The 19849-nt window shown below is 57.2% G+C and overlaps 1 protein-coding gene across 3 annotated transcripts in view; it reads left to right on the plus strand.

The window, feature by feature from the left end:
• The window catches only part of DHX34 (DExH-box helicase 34), a 30236-nt gene that overhangs the window by 4726 nt on the left and 5661 nt on the right, over window positions 1–19849 (plus strand). For all 3 annotated transcript variants that reach the window (XM_053915550.2, XM_024569510.4, XM_045202934.3), the window contains exons 3-13: window positions 2656–2967; window positions 5766–6020; window positions 7371–7473; window positions 8894–9111; window positions 10903–11077; window positions 12850–13043; window positions 13625–13726; window positions 15274–15513; window positions 15737–15910; window positions 16275–16392; window positions 17620–17726. In XM_053915550.2, the coding sequence (XP_053771525.1) occupies window positions 2656–2967; window positions 5766–6020; window positions 7371–7473; window positions 8894–9111; window positions 10903–11077; window positions 12850–13043; window positions 13625–13726; window positions 15274–15513; window positions 15737–15910; window positions 16275–16392; window positions 17620–17726 (1998 nt within the window). The remainder of the gene's footprint in view (window positions 1–2655; window positions 2968–5765; window positions 6021–7370; window positions 7474–8893; window positions 9112–10902; window positions 11078–12849; window positions 13044–13624; window positions 13727–15273; window positions 15514–15736; window positions 15911–16274; window positions 16393–17619; window positions 17727–19849) is intronic.

The following is a 19849-nucleotide window of genomic DNA, read 5'->3' on the forward strand; positions in this document are numbered from 1 at the left end:
ATGGCTTGCCCTTGGCAGTATCCATAAAAGGTACAAAAGCACTTACCCTTTGACCCAGCACTGATTTTTCTGGAAGTTTATCTACTGATTGGCCTGGATATGGTCCACGTGATACAGGCGCTAACATCACCCACTACAGGCAGACCTCCTTTCACTGCGCTTGGCAGATGTCACTTTTTTTTTTTTTCAAAATTGAAGGCAAGTCCCTCCACCAGCAGAAAGATTACAGTTCGCATTATTGCAATACTCACTTTATTGGGGTGGTGTGGATGGGACCCCGGCACATCTCTGGGGTTTGCCTGTATAGCGCTTGAACAGGAAAAAAAAGTGGAAATGTCCTAAAATTTCATCAATCTTTTTTCTAGACAGCCATAAAAAGGAATGAGGTCTCATCCTGCTTCTCCCACTTAAAAATTGTTGTTACTCAAGTTACAATACTCCCAACCCAGTGGAAGGCCTGTACCATCAGTATACAGCTCTGTGAATTTTCACAAGTTCAGTATATTTGTGTAATTAGCACGCAGCCTGTTTTAAAGAAAGAATCAGACTCACTTGCCCGGCCGTGTGTGGCTCAGTTGGCTGGGCGTCATCCCGCAAAGGTGAAGGTCTCCGGTTCGACTCCCTTCCCGGTCAGAGCGCAGGACGAGGTTGCAAGTTTGGTCCCTGGTCAGCTTGCACTCGAGGGACCACCGATCGATGTTTCTCTCCCTCCCTCTCTCCCCCTCTCCCCTCTCTCTAAAAGTAAATAAATAAAACCTTTAAAAACATCAAGCTCACTGGCACCCCAGAAATCCTTTCCCGTTGCTACTTTGAGGCCCCCAGGGTCAGCACTCTTCTTAGTGACAGATGGTCGTGTGGTGATAGGTTATCATCACACGGGACTTAATGATAGATTAGCACAGATTATTTTTACTTCTTACTGTTCCTAAGTGGAATGAAAAAGTATATTCTCCTTTGCGCCTGCCCCCCCTCTGTCGCTTGGTGTCAGTTGTGTGAGGCTCATCCTCAGTATATTGCATGGAGGTGAGCACCGTGGGGTCATGTGTGATGGCCACAGATATTTATCCCTTCAACTGCTGATGGGAATTTGGGGGCTTTCCAGTTTGGGGCTCTTGTGAATGGTGCCATGGTCAGCATTTTATTTTATTTTATTTTTTAAAAAGATTTTATTTATTTATTCTTAGAGAGGGGAAGGGACAGAGAGAAGGAGAGAAACATCACTGTGTGGTTGCCTCTCACGCGCCCCCTACTGGGGACCTGGCCTGAAACCCAGGCATGTGCCCTGACTGGGAATCAACCCGGTGACACTTTGGCTCACAGGCCTGTGCTCAACCCACTGAGCTACACCAGCCTGGAGCATTTTATAACGTACATGCCTGTTGGGGACTCTTGGTGATTCTTTTTGTTGGGTGTCTATCTAGGAGAGGGACCCTGCCAAACCGCTTTGCAGCGTGGTCGTACCAGTGTGACCTCCTATGGACAGTGTGTCCGACAGCGTCACCAGTACTTGCTGCGGTTCATCTTCCCCACGTTAGCTTTTCTGGTGGCTGTGGAGTGGCACCACATTCTAATTTGCGGCGCGGGTTTTCATTTGCATTTCCCTGGTGACTAAGGGCGTTGAGCACCTCTTTGCGTATTTATTGGCTGTTTGGAGAGCCTGTTTTGTGACGTGTCTCCTCAAGCCTTTTTCCCGTTTGTCTTTTGCATTGTCCGTCTTTTTGTTCTTGATTTACAGGCCTGTATTGGTTCTGGGTAAGAGTCCTCTCGGTAGCATTTATGTGTAGCAAATATTACTTCCTACTTTGTGATTTCTTTTTATCTTAAAGAAAAAATTTTATTCTTGAAAATACATTTTAATAAAGGTGTTTGACTAGCCTACCAATATAATTATTCAAATAAGTTTTACAGTCAATAAATACATATTTTTAAAAAATTACGTAATGTTAACTACTTAAATTTCCCCATTTCACTCTCCCTACTGTATGATTTGCCTTTTACTTTCTGAATGGCGCCCTTTGACGACAGAGTCTTTTCATTCAAATGTAACCCAGCCTGTCATTGTCTTTGTGATTGGCACCCTTTGGGCTGCTGAAGAAATCTTTGCCTACTTTAAGGTCATGAAGATGTTCTATGTTTTTTTCCTAATAACTCTTACGTTCAGCAGTATAATTCGCCCAAAACCAATGTGTGCCATGTGAGGTGCCGCGCGTCAGCTGTTGCCCCCGGTTGATGCCCTTAGTTCTCGCACCTGCGATGTGAGATAAGACGAAGCCTTCCACGCCGTGGCGGTTGTGCAAACGCAACGGGTCGACGTACATAAAGCATTTACAACTGTTGGTGCACACAGTCAGGCCTCCAAGAAAGGCTGCTTATTAGTATTATAATTAACTAGTGTCGGGCTCTGCGCCAAATAATTTACGCGCATCAGCACACATAATCCTCACAGGAGAGAAAAGTGCGTCTCCGGGGGATGATGGAACTGCTTGCCCAAAGTCAGCGGCCCGGAGCAGCAGAGGTGGGATTCACACCCAAGCGTGTTGGACCCCGGAGTCTGATGCGGAGGTGTTTGCTCAGATTTCATTTTGGGCAGGGCGAGGGGCTGGTGCCCGGGCCCAGCGTCCTCTGCTGACCACCGTCCTCCCACCCCCACCCCAGGTCGGCTACCAGATCCGCTTTGAGAGCACGCGCTCGGCGGCCACCAAGGTCGTGTTCCTGACGGTGGGGCTGCTCCTGAGGCAGATCCAGCGGGAGCCCAGCCTGCCCCAGTACCAGGTCCTGATCGTGGATGAAGTGCACGAGCGCCACCTCCACAACGACTTCCTCCTGGGCGTCCTCCGGCGCCTGCTGCCCGAGCGGCCTGACCTCAAGGTCATCCTCATGTCCGCCACCATCAACATCTCGCTCTTCTCCAGCTACTTCGGCAATGCCCCCGTGGTGCAGGTGCCCGGGAGGCTCTTCCCCATCACGGTCAGTGCTCCCCCACCCTGTCCCCAGTCCTCCCACTGGGCTCTGGCCAGACCTGGACACGTCCTCTGATGCTCCACTTCCCATCCCTTCAGTTAAGGTTGTTCTCGCTCTGTCTTTTCTAAGGCTGCCATTTCTGAGCATTTTTACATGTGCTGGGAAGAGCGCTAAGTGCTGATTAGAGGAGACCTAAAAATGTCAAGGCTCCATATTTTTTAAAGGTTTTATTTATTTATTTTTAGACAGAGGGGAAGGGAGAGAGAAAGAGGAAGAGAAGAAACATCAATGTGTGGTTGCCTCTTGTGTGCCCTCGACTGGGGACTCGGCTCTGACTGGGGATTGAACTGACAACCCTTTGGTTTGCAGACCAGCACTCAGTCCACTGAGCCACCCCAGCCAGGGCAAGGCTCACATTTGAACAGTCCATCTGGTCCAGGTTGATGGGAACTCAGTTCCATGTGGTCATTCAGGGACCCAGGCTTGCTCTTTCTCGTTGCTCCCCCATCTCGTGGGGCAGGGTGTCTCAGACCCCGCGGTGTTGACATTTTGTGCTGGGCGATTGCCCCGTGTGTTGTGGCATCATTAGCAGTGTTCCTGGCTTCCACCCACTAGATGACAATAGCAGCCTCTCCCCCAGGTGCAATAACCGAATATGTCTCCAGCTGTGGCCAAGTGTCCACTGGGCGGCAGCACTGCACCTGGTAAGAAGCACTGTCCCAGGCGTCCTGCTCTGTATGGTCAGGGTTTAAGGGAAGAGGGAAGGAGCCAAAGTCCAGGGAAAGTCCGGTTTGTTTTGACGTTGGACGTGACTGTGCAGTTGCTTCCATTCTCATCTCCGAGCCCCACCTAGCTGCAAGGGAGGCTGGAAAATCTCTCTCTCTCTCTCTCTAGGTGATTGTGCTGGGGAAGACGAGCAGACTTTATGGGGACCACTGTGGGTCTTTCATGTGACTCGTCACACCCAGTGTCATCCTATTCTCACCACAGTCCTGGGGGCAGGCCTGACGCCACCACGCTTCATTACATTTCATTCACCTCCACCTGAGGCGCAACTGTTGCTGAAGAAGCTGAAATCAAGAGGCAGGCCTTTTAGGTGAAAGAAAGGGAGTTTGATGTTCATGAAAAATCTTTTCTTTTTTCAGGTCCTCTCACAATTTGCTCTACCCAAAGCTAGGCAGAGGTTCTTTTTAGCATCCCCACTCTTAGTCCTGAACTTGCAGTCAGCAACTTCTATCCTGAACTTTCCCCGTTTCTCAGCCTGTTTGCTGTAGCCTACATGCAGTTTTTGCCCATAATATTAATGGTGGCGATGGCAGCTAACATTTATCAAGTGTATACTCCGTGCTCCCTAGTTAACAAACAAGGGCTCCTGTGAGCCCCATGCCACAGCCTCGGTAGTGCGGTGCCACAGAGCACTACTGTGGAGGTAGAAGTGACGCTCAGAGACGAGACCTCGCTGGTTCCTGGGATGACTCACAAGTGGCAGAGCTGGGATTTGAATCCTGCTCGCAGACAGGCAGGCCCTGTTCCAGAAAGCTTCCGCATTGCTCTTCCAGATCTCCTTTTCCGCCTCTCACCTTCCTGTCTTCCCTGGGCGGTGGGCCTGTGGGGACAGCACCAGTGGACCCTCTGCCCTTTGGCTTCCTGTTGGCCAGTGGGGAACACAGTCAGTACCCTGCTCTGGCCAGGTGGCTCAGCTGGTTGGAGTGTCGTCTTATAACCAAAAGGTTGCAGGTTCAACTCCCGGTCACAGCACATACCTAGGTTGTGGGTTCGATCCCTGGTCTAGGCACGTATGATTCTAGGTCCAGGAGCATATGGGACACAACCAATCGATGCTTCTTTTTTGTATCAATATTTTTCTCTCTTCCTCCCTCTCTTTCTTAAAAAAAAAACCAGCAATGAAAAACTGTCTTCAGGGGAGGATTTTTTAAAAAAGCGGAGTCAGCTCCCTCCCTTGAGGCCTCAGGTAGGCTGTATCCCTCAGCCGAAGTCACAGCTCCTTTCCAGGTGGCGCTGTCCTCACAGGTCTGTCCTTTATGGTATCAGGGACCGACCAGTCCTTCCTCTTGTGCCTTTGGGCCAAGAATTGGTAATAGCTGTCAAGTTCCCAGCACCAGGAAACTACACTGTCCCTTGTGGTTTCCAGGTCTCAGTGCCCATCAGCTTTCTTCTAAGCAGCCGTTAAAAGAAAAGAAAAGGAAAAAAACAGCCCTGGCTGGTGTGGCTCAGTGGATTGAGCGCCAACCTGCAAACCGAAAGGTGGCTGGTTTGATTCCCAGTCAGGGCACATGCCTGGGTTTCAGGCCAGGTCCCCAGTAGGGAGTGCGTGAGAGGCAACCACACATTGATGTTTCTCACCCTCTCTTCCTCTCTTTCTTGCCCTCTCTCTAAAAGTAAATAAAGTCTTTTTTTTTTTTTTTTTTTTTTAGGGAGAGTGAGGGTACTTTCTGAGAAGGGATTTCTACGGTTTTAATCCTGGCTGCACCCCTTAAAATTCTGTTGTTGAAGTTAAACTGCAAACACGAAAGCACACATCATGTGAACAGCTCGATTAATTCCCACCAGTTAAACACCTGTGTGCAGCCAGCACCCAGACGAAGAGACGTCGGGCCTTGCCAGCGCCCGGAAGCCTCCCAGTTACCTGAATCCTTTGTGCTTTGCTCACGTCCTGCTCACCTGGCTGAGCGTGCTGCCGGCCGCCTGCCCGATCGGTCTTCTCTGCCAGGCTGTGGCCTCCCCTCCCCACTGATCTGAGCTGGAGTGACTGGGGCACTCACGCCGTGGCTGTCCCCTCGCAGGTCGTGTACCAGCCGATTGAGGCGGAGCCGACTGTGTCCAAGTCGGAGAAGCTGGACCCGCGGCCCTTCCTGAGGGTGCTCGAGGCCATTGACAATAAGTACCCACCTGAGGAGCGGGGCGACCTCCTCGTCTTCCTCAGCGGCATGGCGGAGATCAGCGCCGTGCTCGAGGCCGCCCAGACCTACGCCAGCCACACCCAGCGCTGGGTGGTGCTACCGCTGCACAGCGCCCTCTCGGTGGCCGACCAGGACAAGGTGTGGCGTGCAGCCCTGCAGGGTGGTGCCAGGGGAGAGGGCAGGGGTGGAGGGGGCTGCATTGGGGCTGCTTATGTTATTTGGGTGGGGGCTTCATGCCAGGGTGAGCTCCCTGGTGAGGTGGGAGGCGTTGAGCTTAGCTGTGAAGGACCATGAGGGTTTGGGGTAGGACAAGGAGGAGGAAGGCAGTCCAGGCACAGGGGACCAGCTTGTGCAAAGGGGTAGAGGCTGGAAGCTGGAAGCGATGGGTGGGGTGTGGGGAAAGGTGAAGAGACCACGTGGCTGGAATGGCGGGGGTCTGGGGGAGAAGCCTTTGGGTCACTGTATTAGTTATTGCTGTGCGACAGATCATCTCAAACTGAGCAGCTTAGGACAATGAGCACTCATCACTCACGTAGTTTCTGCAGATCAGGAGTTTGGGAGGGGCTTAGCTGGGGGTTTCTGGCTCAGGGTCTCTCCTGAGGATGCAGTCAGCTGGGGCTGGGGGCTCCTCACCCCCTTGGGGGGCTGGAGGCCTGTCTTCCTCTCAGTGTGGGCCTCTCCGGGGGGCACGCTCTTAACTAGAGGTTGGCAACTTTATGTGACAGGCTGGGGAGTCCGTATTTGTAGGTTCTGCGGGCTACATATCTCTGTCACAGTGACTCTGCTGTCACAATGGGACAGCAGCTGTGGACCCACCGGGTGAGGTTGTGTCGCTGTGTTTGATCCCCAGGCCGTGTTGCTGACCCCCAAGCCAGCAGGCTTGACTGTCTCTTGGGTCCAAGAGAAGGGCTTATGCAAAGGGCCTGGGATGAGAGAAAGACGGGGCAGCTGGGAAGCGCCATGCAGGGTGGCTGGGGTCCAAATTATGAAGGGAAAGCCTGGAGAGATGGTCCTGGAGAGGTGTGCAGGGTTAGACTGCAGTGCCTGGGCCTTGTCCCAAGCCCACTGGGGGGCCCTGGGAGGGCTCTGAGCAAGGCAGGGGCAGTGCCGGTCTGAGCTTTAGCAGGTCCCTCTGCTGCGTGTGAAGGGTGCCCTGCAGGGAGTCAGTCTAGAGGCTGGAGACCAAGGAGGGAAATGGAGCAGCATCTGGAGGGAAGGGAGGGGCCTGGACTGGGGCAGGGGCAGTGGGTTTGGGGAGCAGGGCGTGAGATCCAGATCCATAGAGCAGGGTCTGGTCCAGAATGATGAGCCATCTCTGAGGCGGAGACTTGAAGGGAGAAGGGTCTGGGGGGAGGCACTGAGCTAGTTTAGCTCTATGGGTGTGAGACCCCCAGGGGATGTCCAGGAGGTCCCAGGACACAAGGGCTGACAAGGGCTGAGTTTACCATCCCCCCCTCCACCGGATCTCACCTCCTTACTTTCCCCCAGGTGTTTGATGTGGCCCCCGCTGGAGTCCGGAAATGCATCCTCTCCACCAACATCGCTGAAACCTCAGTCACCATCGATGGGATCCGCTTTGTGGTAGATTCGGGTAAGGCCTCCCCCAGCCACCCCAAGGGCCCAGGGGAAGGGTGCGACTTGGAGGTACGCAGGTGTAGCGCGGGCACGCCAGACCAGAACCAGGGAGTGGGTGGCATTTAGGGCTGTGGAGCAGTGGCAACGCCTGTCTCTCTCAGGCATTGCAGCTTGCACTGGCCTCAGGGCCTTTGCACCTGCAGCTGCCCTGCCGTGGGCTGTCTTCCTCCAGGTGTCACATGGCTCGCTTAGGGCTCTCTTGTTCATACTCCCCCCCTCCACCCCCGCCATTCACTCCAGGGCCTGCCTGTCTCCCCTTTCGAGGCCCACCTTGTCCCCCTGATCCAAGCAGCCTTCCCCTTCTTCCTCACTCTTGCTTTCCTAGTGGGGCTTTGCTGTTCTTCCTAGTGTGGGCATCAGATTTTAGACCGGGCGATCTCTTTATTGTCCATGTTCCCAATTAGACTGTTCTCTGAAAAGTCAGGGAGCAGAGTGGTTAGGGGACACTGGGGACAGCCTGGCCAGGGTGACCAGGGTCGTGGCCCTGACGCTGCCTGTGTCAGTCTGTCTGTCCATAAATGACGGTGGCTCCCTCGGGGTGCAGGGATCAGCTGAGTGAATGCACTGGGGCGCTGAGGGGTGCCTGGCTCCGAGTGAACACTCAGTCAATGGTATCTTACAGAGTCGCACCTGGGACGCCCATGATAAAACGTTCTGCAATTTTACGTACCATTAAGAAGATTTTTAAATGCTGTCTGTTAAACATGACCATGCCATTGATTTTAAAATACATCAGACCTGGCTGGTGTGGCTCAGTGGATTGAGCACCAGGCTGCGAACGGAAGGGTTGCCAGTTGGATTCCCAGTCAGGGCACATGCTTGGGTTGTGGACCAGGTCTCCAGTAGGGGGCACTTCAGAGGCAACCACACATTGATGTTTCTTTTCCTCTCTTTCTATCTCCCTTTCCCTCTCCAAAAATAAATAAATAAAATCTTAAAAAAATAAAATAAAACACATCAGGGACAATACTGTATGAAAACAGGTTGGTCTTAGAACTGCTGAAATAGGGTGTTGGTTCAGCCCCACAAGTCCAGGGACCTCATTTCGTCCACAGCTGGACCCTGAGGGCCGAGTACAGTGCCCAACACACAGTGGGTTCTTCATAATGTGGGTCAGATGTCTGAACCTCTGTATGTATAAACAGGCTTGAGAAAATAAATGAGAACATGTGTGAATGAGGAAATGAGATGCCATTAGCAGAACGGCAGGGCTGGGCCCAGAGTGCGCAGTGGGTCAGTGTTCTCGGAACAGAGAGTAAGTGAGGTGTCGAGGGTGAAGGGCTGGGGCCAGGGCCAGGCGTTGGCAGGGCCTGAGTGGCTGCTGCACACGGACGTCCCCCTGCCCCTCACCCCCTCGTGCCCTCCTCCCCACCCAGGGAAGGTGAAGGAGATGAGCTACGACCCCCAGGCCAAACTGCAGCGGCTGCAGGAGTTCTGGATCAGTCAGGCCAGTGCTGAGCAGCGCAAGGGCCGTGCAGGCCGCACAGGCCCTGGCGTCTGCTACCGCCTCTACGCTGAATCGGACTATGACGCCTTCGCCCCCTACGCTGTGCCGGAGATTCGGAGGGTAGCCCTGGACTCGCTGGTGCTGCAGGTGAGGCAGGGGCAGGGAGGGCTCTGGATCCTGAGGGCAGGTGCCAGGGCCGTGGGGGGAGGGCCGGGAGGCATTTAGAGGGGACCAGTCCCAGGGCTCAGGGCCAGGGAGGGTGGGGCTGTGCAGGGCCCTCAGGGGCACTAGCCCTTTCAAATGCCAGATCCCATGTCGAGGGGGCAGTTGTTGCACAAATGCACAGAGTCACGGGGAGAACCTCGGGTCACAGGAAGGAGAACAGGGTCGCGGGCAGACTGAGTCAGAGTGCTTTCAGCTACCGCAGAAAACCAGTCAGGAAGTGGCTTGTACAATAAAACCAGGGCTTCTCCGATGCTGTGACGGCCTGGCTCACGTCTCAGCTGTTAGCTTCGCTCGGCTTAGACAGACACACCCACTCAGGACTGTGATGCCCAGGCTGGCGGGCAGTTTCCTTTACTCAGGGCCCAGGCCCCTTCCCTCTCCTGGCTCTGTCACATCCCGGGGGTGTCCTCCTTGTCGTCAGCCATCCAGCGCGGAGGGAAGGAGCAGGGGTCTGGGGCTTTACGGGCCAGGTGCGCAGGTAGCGTGCCTCCCTTCCTCTGCCCCTGGCCAGAGCTCCGTCCCTGTCACACCTCCCTGCAGGGAGGCCGGGTGCGTGAGTGGCACACACTGGCCCCTTCCTGTGGATGGCACACGCCAATAGTTTCTATTTGTTTGATTTTATTTCTTATAAGTGCTGGTTGTGCCCCACCTCATGGAGTTCCTGACCTGCATAACCTGCTGTTGGAAAAACACTGGCTTAAACAAGAAGGAAAAAGGACCGTTTTATATATACCAGGGAGGCCTGAGACAGGGCCGTCCCGGGCTTGGTTATTTAAATGGCTCAGTGGTGTCATAAAGGATGCAGGCCTTTCTGTCTTTGCAACCTCAGCTCATCACCAGCTCTCCTGGCGACAAGGACCTAGTGCTCGCTGGGGGCTGGGCTGTACCGCAAGGGTGTTATGTATGTAACTGTTTTAAGCCTCAGAAAAACTCTCTGGGGTAGGGAATCTTGTTCTGATGTATGGACAAGGAAATGGACGCACAGAGAGGTTAGGTACCTTGACCTGGGTCACACAGCTGGCAAGCGGCAGAGCCCGGATTCCACCTGAGGCTGTCTGGCCCCGAGCCTGCCTCTTGAACGCCATCTGGCTCCCACAGCCACGGGCATCACCTCCTCCTCCTTCACCATCCAGAGGCCGAAGCAGCCAGCTGCCCGTCTCTGTGGGTCTCAGTTTTAAGACCATGGGGACCTTTCCCAGAAGCCCTCTGGCCAATTTCCTGATGTGTCTTGTCGGCAGCACCAGGTCACCTGCGTCTGCTCTGTGACCTGTAATTGCCCAGGGCATGGCGCTGATTCTCAGACCCAGCTACACACTGGAATCACCTGGAGAGCTTACAGAAAATCCACCCCCCACCCATAGCTTTTGTTTGTTTATTTTTAAAAAATTTTTAAAAGATTTTCTTTATTTTTTCTTTAGAGAGAGGGGAAGGGAGAGAGAGAGAGGGAGAGAAACATCTATGTGTGGTTGCCTCTTGCACACCCCCTACTGGGGGTGGGGGGACCTGGCCGGCAACCCAGGCATGTACCCCAACTGGGAATTGAACCGGTGACCCTTTGGTTCACAGGCCCGCTTTGGTTCTCAATCCACTGAGTTACACCAGCCAGGGCTGATATCGGGGGTTTTCAAGTATCATGAGTTTGTCATCCGTGAGCCTTCTCGGGGCTGCACAGTGGCTCATGTGTCCCCCTGGGGGCTTTGGCTCTCATTCCAGATGAAGAGCATGAGCGTGGGAGACCCCAGGACCTTCCCCTTCATTGAGCCCCCACCACCAGCCAGCCTGGAAACGGCCATCCACTACCTCCGGGACCAGGGGGCCCTGGACAGCTCAGAGGCCCTCACCCCCATCGGGTCCCTGCTGGCCCAGCTGCCTGTGGATGTTGTGATCGGTGAGGACGACCCCCCTTGGGGTGACCCACAGGGCACCAGGGGGGTGGGGGGCACCGCTTGCCCTCTAGTGACTGGTGGGCAAGCCTGGTCCTTCTCCAGGCCTGTCCCTTCATTCCCAAGTCCCCGGTGCCAGACTCTACTCCGGGCACCAGGGAGGTGGCAACAAACAAACAGGCACCCCTCTGCACAGCCAGTCCCCGCTCTGCCCTGGTGCTGCCTTTTGTGGTCTGTCGGGGGCATTTCAGAACCTCTCTCTGTTCCTCATTTGGTGTCAGCCCTGTCCCTCCTGAGGGGCTCGCTGACTCAGGCACCTTCATTCTGCTCGATTCTCCTGACTCCAGACGTTCTAGCTGCACCGACAGTCCGCAGCCGCAGAGCAGTCCCAAGAACCCGCCCCCCCCCACCCGCCCCCCGCCCCCCATCCCCCATCCCCCAGGGACGATGCGCACGGAACTTCCGTGTCAGCATCGCTCGGGCCCTGTCCTTGCACTGCGCTGGGCTGGGCTTCGGGCGGGCAGCGGTTGGAGGCCACCGTCTCTGAGGGCTGCACTCCCCGTGGGCCAGTGAGAGGCGTTTTGGACCTGGTACCGCTTCCTTCGCACATAATGAGGGCAGCGCCTGGGGGGGCCCCCCTTGTAGCAAAGAGGGAACTGAGGCTTGGTGGGGAGACACAGAGCTGTGCCCACTGGATTTGTCAGGGTGCTGTGTATGTGTCAGGCACGTTCTCTGTCATCTCCCATGGGGGAGGAATGAGTGATGCTCGCTGTCTGTGAGAAAATGAGGCTCAGAGAAAGGCTGGGACTCGCTCGCCCAGGGTTCTGCAGTGGGCAGAGCCGGAAGGTGCTCCCCAGGTGGTCCCCTGGGGCACTGTGGGTCCCCGGTCCTGCCGGGCGGTAGACGCAGGTGATCCAGTGCTGGGTGGCTCTGGGCCCAGGTGGCATGGTCCCTGGCCCAGCACTGCGAGCGCTTCACAGGGTGAAACACCGTTCATCCTCACAGCAGGTGGATGCCTTTGTCACCCCTCATCACAGACGGTGACATAGGGGCAAGGAGGGATGGGGGACTTGCCTGAGGTGATGCAGCTAGGGGCCTGGGACAGACTTGTTTCACTGGCCGCCTTTACGTAACAAGGCTAGATGGGTAGCAGGAACTTTCTGGAAAGGCAGTCAGTGGGGCCCATGGGGATGAGTCAGACGCATGACGTACAAGCCACTGACCACAGGGCAGGCAGGAACAGCCTGGGCACCAGGGAGTGTGTTTTCATCACACTGGGACACCGTTCCTCCTGCTTTCCTTCCCTCTCTGTCCTTCCCTGTCCCCCTGCCGCCTCCCCGCCCCGCCCCTGTGCCTTCCTCTCCATCTTCCCCTGCCTCTGCATTTCGAATTACGTAAAGATGGCAGGACAAGATTCCTACTGAGACAGATGCAGAAGTCAGCGCCTGCTGTGTGCCAGGCAGGCCGGGGTACAGCTGGCGTGGCGTCCCATCCTGGCGGGTGGACGGAGGCCCGTGGCAGGTCAGAGTCGGTGCCATGAAGAACATAAAGCCAGGCCCCCGGGGAGGGGGTGCTGGGGGAGCCGGTAGTGAAGAGAAGAGCAGTAGCCAGTGCCTAGGTGGTGCCTACCACAAGCCCACCCAAGGTGGGGAAACCGAGGCCTTGCCTGAGGTCACATGACTGGAAAGCGCAGTCTGTCCATCTGTCTGCCCGGGCCCTTTTTGGGCGGCACGGAGGGAAGGAAGGTGGGAGGCTCAACCTGCCACCCGCCCCCCAGGGAAGATGCTCATCCTGGGCTCCATGTTCCACCTGGCGGAGCCCGTGCTCACCATCGCGGCCGCCCTCAGCGTCCAGTCGCCCTTCACCCGCAGCGCCCAGAGCAACCCCGAGTGTGCGGCTGTGCGGCGGCCCCTGGAGAGTGACCAGGGCGACCCCTTCACTCTCTTCAATGTCTTCAATACCTGGGTGCAGGTGAGGCCGGCGGCAGGGCCAACCCTGTCTGTCTGTCGTTCTGCACAGGGTCAGGGCCTGCCTCAGGCTCTGGCTCCCCCTCACACCCTCCACCCCCAGCCCTCGGACTCCAGCATCCTTGGGACCAACCAGTCAGAGCTCAGGCTGGAGGGGAGCCCGGGGTTCTAAAGTACCAGTTAAAACTGGTTCTGTCAGGAGAAAGTCCAGATTATCCCGAAACACGTTCCCTGAGCCCCCACTCTGGGCCTAGCCTTGTGCCGGGCAGTGCCGGGGACCCCACCCCCTGGGGTTCACAGTCCAGTGCAGGAAGGCAGACGTGTCCCTACACAGTGACCACCCAGAATGGGTTGAGAGAACTGGGAGGGGGTGTCTGAGCCAGTGTGGTCTGAGAGGGCTTCCTCTAGGAAGCGGGCAGCGGGGCTGAGACCTGGAAGAAGGAAGTAAGCTGGTGTTGGGGAGGGCTGACAGGGCTCCCACCTGCCTTGCATCCTCCCAGAGGCTGGTGTTCAGACCCACGCTGGGATGGTCTGGGTGGGAGGCCAGCCCCTGCCACCTGCCACCTCGTGTCTGCCTCCATCCAGGTGAAATCTGAACGGAGTGGAAACTCGCGTAAGTGGTGCCGCCGCCGGGGCATAGAGGAGCACCGGCTGTATGAGATGGCCAACCTGCGGCGCCAGTTCAAGGTGAGCCTCAGGGCCTGGGATGGGGCAGCCCCACCCAGGCGGACGGGGAGACCAGGGTGTGGGGGAGGCAGAGTGAGTGCCCCTGAGAACACTCCAGAGCACAGAGTGAGTGGGACCCCACCCGACATGCACCTCCCCCACCACTGAGGACCAGGCGTGTGGGTGGAAGTCCAGGAGGGCTCCCAGGGGTGGAGTGCAGGCCAGCCTTTCTGTGCTGCATCCTCACGAACAACCTTGTCCTCTGGGACAGGGGGCTGAGCTGGCTGCACTTGAGGGCTGAGCACTGAGAGGCAGTGTAGGGCAGTGGTTGGAGCCACCGCGTTTGGAGCCTGATGTCCCAGCAGCAATCCCAGCTCTGCCATTTGCTCGCCGTACCGCCCTGGGCAAGTTGCTGCGCCTCTTTGGGCCTCAGCTCTGCCTCTGAAACCGGGAAGCTAATGCACCCGCCTCAGAATGCCTGTGGAGCTTCGTTCAGGGAGTTAGTGCGTGGAGGGCCCGCAGGTGGTCTCCTAGGAGGGTCTGCCGTGTTACTCTTATCACGTGGTCCTGCTCCGTGTCGGTGCTATTACTACTCCGTGCTCGTCTTTTCACTTGAGAATGACAAGATCCGCTTCGTACTTCTCAGTGGCCGTGTGCGTGCCATGATGTGGAAATGAAATGCGAGTGTCCCTGGGGCGACCCGTTCCCTTTGGTGGCAGATGGGCCCAGAGTGGGCAGTCACCTGACCAAGGTGTCCCTACAATTTTAGGGGGTACCCACGTCGGGGACCAGTGATGTCCTGACTGTTCTCGTGTCTTTCAACGTCTGTGGCTTCCTAGAGCCGTGGTTCAACCTTTGGTGGGCCCGGACACTGCTCGCGCTCTCGCTCTCTCTCACACACACATGCACACGCATATTCTACGTCCTTTGTTGGTTGCAGCTTAGTGAGAAACACAGGGTCCAACCCAGCAGGGTCTCCGAAACCCCTTTCACAAAGCTGCATGCAGGGTGGGGGGCCGGTGTCGCTGATGTGCATCGAAACCCCCCAGGGTCTGTTAGATCTAGGCTCCAGGCCCCACCCCCAAGATTCTGAGTCCGTTTTCGGGAAGGGGCCCAGGACTTGGCGTTTTCACGCGTGCCGTGTCCCAGACTCTGCTGCTGGTCGGAGGACCACCCTCTGAGACACCCACAGTGGCTGGGGCAGGCCGGGGCCTGACCGGAGCCTCGACAGACAGGAGCCTGGGAAAGACCCTGGGTGATGGCCTCGGCCCCTCCCCTTCCTCCCTGTCTCACTCCTGTCCCCAGCCCAGGCGTTCGTTGGCCAAGAGCAGCACAGCACGCTTTCTTGGAGCAGCCGTCTGTGTCCGCACTGCAAACTTCAGCACCCAGCAGCCATGCGGGGAAGTACCAGGAGTGTCCCCATTTTGCACTGGGGAAAAAGTGTGGCTCAGAAGGGTGACATCACCTGCCAGCAAGTGGCAGGCTCCACACCTGAACCCGTGTCTAGGTCCAGAGCCCGCCTGCTCAGTCTGCCCTATATCCCTCACTTGGGCCCCATCTGTCCCCAGGAGCTGTTGGAGGACCACGGGCTGCTGGCAGGGGCCCAGGCCCCGAAGCCAGGGGACAGCTACAGCCGGCTGCAGCAGCGCCGGGAGCGCCAGGCGCTGTACCAGCTGAAGCGGCTGCACGAGGAGGGCGGGGCACGCAGGCGCAAGGTGCTGCGGCTGCAGGAGGAGCAGGAGGGCGGCTCCAGCGACGAGGACCGGGGCACTGCCGCCCGAGGGGCCAGTGACAACGTGGACATCCAGGTGGGGAACCACTGGGCCATCTGGGGCCTGGGGCAGACAGTGGTGGGGTTGACCGGAGGGAGGACAGGACCCTGTCCTGGGGGTCAGAGAGGACAGGGCCTGCCCTCACTCGGGAGACGCGTGTCTGTGTCCAGGCCCTGGCTCCAGCAGTCCACAGAACCCCTTGGGTCCATGTGTGCTAGTACAAGCCCCTCGGGGCCCACCGCCCCCATGTTCCCACCAGGATGTGAAGTTTAAGCTGCGGCACAACCTGGAGCAGCTGCAGGCAGCTGCCAATTCGGCCCAGGCGCTGACTCGGGACCAGATGTCTCTGCTGAAGCTGGTGCTGGGCCGGGGCCTCTACCCACAGCTCGCCATCCCCGACCCATTCAACAGTGGCCGCAAGGACTCCGACCAGGTGTGCCCCCTTGCCGCTCTCCATCCCCGCCCGCCGGCCTGTGTTTCCTCATTCATGTGGCACATGGTCCCCGAACCCACTCTGTGCTGGGGATGCGGCCTTGACTGAAGCCGCCCTGGCCCTGCCTTCGCCGGGCTCACAGTGCAGACCCATGACTCAGGGAGGTTGGGGCTGGGGCGGGGAGCACAGAGGGGCTCCAAGGCCAGCCTGGGAGGGCTCAGGCAGGGCGCCCTGAAGAAGGGACTTCTGAGCTGAGCCATGGAGGAGGAACCTGGCCAGGGCGAGGAGGAAAAGCATTTCAGGCAGCGGGAAGAGCATGTCCGGGGCCTCCGTGGTCACCTGGCGCTGCCTTTGGCCTCTGCAGATTTTCCATACCCAGGCCAAGCAGGGCACGGTGCTGCACCCCACCTGCGTCTTCGCCAACAGCCCCGAGGTGCTGCACACGAAGGAGCCCGAGGCCAGGGCCGGCGAAGGGAGCCGAGGTACCATGAGTCAGTGAGCCCGAGTGGAGAGGGGACCCCTCACTGTCCCAGTTCCCTCTTCATTCCCTGCCACACTCTACCTTTGCTGTGGCTGCTGAGGTGGGACCTGCAGGCATGGTGAGGTCACCTCCATGCTGAGCCTTGCCCTCCCCGTGGTGGCCTGGGCGGACCTCAGCACCGTGGCTGTCCCCAAGGACCAAGTTTTTAGCCCATCATGGGATCCGTCTGTGAGCTCTGATACTCCCTGACTTCGTCCTGCCCCGGGGCCCTCCCGGCCCCTGCAGACATGGAAGACAGAGTTCAGGCCCGGATCCCACTGCCTTCTAGTCTGGGCCATGAAAGCCGCTTCACTGAGTGGCTGCACGCAGGCCAGGCTGGGCCCCAGCTGGGGTGCCCCTCGGAAGGCTTGCGGAAACAACCCACTTTCCTCCTTGTTTGCAAAGAAAGGAACTCCCTATATGAGCTTAAAATAATAAGGTTTTAATTTTATTTTTTAAAAGATTTTACCTACTTATTTTTAGAGAGAGGGGAAGGGAAGGAGAGAGGGAGAGAAACATCAATGTGTGGTTGCCTCACACGCACCCCTAACCAGGAACCCGGCCCAAAACCCAGGCATGTGCCCCGACTGGGAAGTGAACCCGCAGCCCTTTGGTTCACAGGCCTGCGCTCAATCCACTGAGCCACACCAGCCAGAGCAGGTTTTAATTCTAAACGTCAAAGGTAGAATTGGAAACTTATCCTTTTTAACTGCTGTAAATCACTAGTCAATGTACCCTCTTCTCAGTACATTGTCTGTCCTCTGTTTTTTAATTTTGAAAGTTCGTAGACGTCATCCAAGTAGACAAGCCCCCCCCAGCTTCTGTGGCTGTCGGCGTTTGCCACCCTTCCTCTTTGCTAGAATATTTTAAATCGTATTGCAGACGTCACACCACTCAGTAATGATGACTGTGACGACTGGTTGTTAGCATTGCCCGGCGCTGTTGTCACTCCTAACAGAATTAACTGTCTCAATATCGCCGAGTAGCCAAAGTCACATTCCGTGTGACAGAGTCTTTAAAACTCAGTCGCAGGCATTTTATCGTCACACATGTGATGAGCGCGTCCTCCCCATGGATGGGTAGGTGGCCCCGGGGGGACAGGCAGCCCTTGGGGGGCGGGTGGGGATAAGGGGTAGGAGGGGAGGTCGGTGGGCTGGGTGGGCCTAAGCTGTCCTATTGTTCCTTTCAGACGACAGGGACAAGATGAGCAGCAGGCACCAGCTCCTCACCTTCGTGTCTCTGCTGGAGACCAACAAGCCGTACCTGGTGAACTGTGTCCGCATCCCCGCCCTCCAGGTGGGTCCCTGCCCCACCTTCCAACTCCCATCTGTGATGACTGGGTCCCCAGGGCAGGAGGCACAGGCTGGGGCCTGAGCACTCACCTCCCGGCTGGGTGCAGGCGGCAGACCCTGGCCGGCTGCTGTCTTTCCACCCGGGCCTCCCTCTAACAGTTCCCCGCCAAGCACCTGCCGTGCACCAGCTGCTACTGAAGGTGCTGAGGACACAGCAGTGAACCAAACCGGACCCGTTCTGGCCCCCTGGGAGTTGCCATCTAGCGGGGGAGGGCGGACAACAACAGAAAACCTAGGGCCGCACTCAGTGAGGGGTTCGAGGGTGATGCACAGTCCAGGAAGTGAAAAGGAATAGGGTGAGGAGATTAGGATGGGTGGGTTGGGGGTGTGGGTAGGCGACAGTGTCTAGTATGGAATAAGGCCACCAGGGTGGGCCTCATGGAGAAGGTGTAGTTGAGCAAAGACCTGCGGGGAGGGAGGGAGGGGGCCACAGGGATCCCTGGGAGAATAGAGTCCTGCCTGGCAGCAAGTGCAAAGGCCCTGAGGCACACACACTCTGGTGAGCACAGGGAAGAGCTAGAGCAGTCAGTCGGTGAGGGGAGGAATTAGGGGAGACGAGGTCAGAGAGAGGAGGTCGGCGAGGCAGGTGAGACTAGGGCCACGCTGTCCCCCCAAGCGTTTGGAGCAGAGCTGGGACAGGGTCTGACGAGGCGGGGAAGCTAGGAGGCGGGAGGGGACGGTGGCTGGGCCAGGATGGGCATGCCCAGACTGCAGCCCAGGAGTGGGTCCTGGCGGCAGGAGCGGCCACTCCACGTGTGCCGCCCTGTGGTTCTGGGACTGGCTGTGGTTCTCACGTTAGAGGTGAAGGCAAGGCCCTGGGGGGGCTGGGTTGGGGGTGGGCCAAGCCACTGGCGTAAGCCATACAGTGAGCAAGTAGCCAGGCCAAAGCACCAGCACCACGTGCCGCTGGTGGCCCATTACAGGATGTCCTTGCTTCAACCCCAGGCTTGTCGAGGGCTCCCCGAACTCAGGAGATTTTTGCTGACACTGATTTCCAGGGACTCCATGAAAACCAGCTCTAAGCTCCCCATACACACCCATTCGTTATCGCATTGAGCACCTGCAGGCGCGAAGTACCTGTCTCGACACACTAGTCGGGCCAAATGGTGCATGGAAACAAGTATAAAGGAAGCAGCCAGATGCTCTGGGGCGGGGGCGGGGGCGGGGGTGGGGGCCGGGGCGGGGGCCGGGGCGGGGGCTGGGGTGGGGCTGGGGCAGAACGGGGCAGTCAGCAGGACCTCAGGGAGGAAAGGGAGGTGCGGCCTGCTAGTTCAGCCTCACCTGTTCCCCCACAGCTTGTTCACGATGGGGAATCTGAGGCAGACACTACTGCTGACAGAATGTGTGTTGAACCCCCCCATCCTACCCTCCCCCTGCCCCTTTCCATCGCCCAGCCCCCAGAACACTGACCCGGGGCCAGTCCTGCCTCACCCACTCCCCCCCCATCCCATAGAATTTCCCCCAACATATGATTTTTCAAACAGAAAAGTTGAAAGAAGTGTATGGTGACCACTCATTCCCAAGATCCTTCAAGTGACATTGGTCTTCTGCTTGATGACATATCTGTCCTCTGTCCACTCACCACCCACTTCAGTACATGGGTTTCAAAGCAAGGTGCCAACCTCAGTGCCCTTCGCCCCAAACACTTCCGCTGCACCCGTTAGCTAGCGTCCCAGAGTCGTGAGTATATTCAAGGACGAAATGTACGGAGAGTGACGTGCACAGATGTTAGGGACGTCGTTTGACGAGGGCTGACAAAGTGCACGAGTACAGCCCCCAGCCCATGCAGACGTGGCCTCTTCCCTCAGCTGCCTGCCCTCGACCTGGGAATGGCCACCGTCCTTCTTAGAAGCTTCTACCCCTTTCACTCTCTGGTCCTGATTCGTCTGTCTCTCCAAGTGGAATGTCAGCTCCGGGGGGCGGGGGCTTAGTCTGTCCTGTTCACAGCTGTGCTTCCAGCACCTGGAAGAGTGCCTGGCACAGAGCAGGCGTGTGGCGAATGTTTTTTGACGAGGTGGATGGATGGGTGAGGGGTGGATGGGTGCATTGGCTAGACAAGTGGATGGA

The sequence above is a fragment of the Desmodus rotundus genome, chromosome 12 (genome assembly GCF_022682495.2).
Source record: "Desmodus rotundus isolate HL8 chromosome 12, HLdesRot8A.1, whole genome shotgun sequence".
Lineage (NCBI taxonomy): Eukaryota > Metazoa > Chordata > Mammalia > Chiroptera > Phyllostomidae > Desmodus > Desmodus rotundus.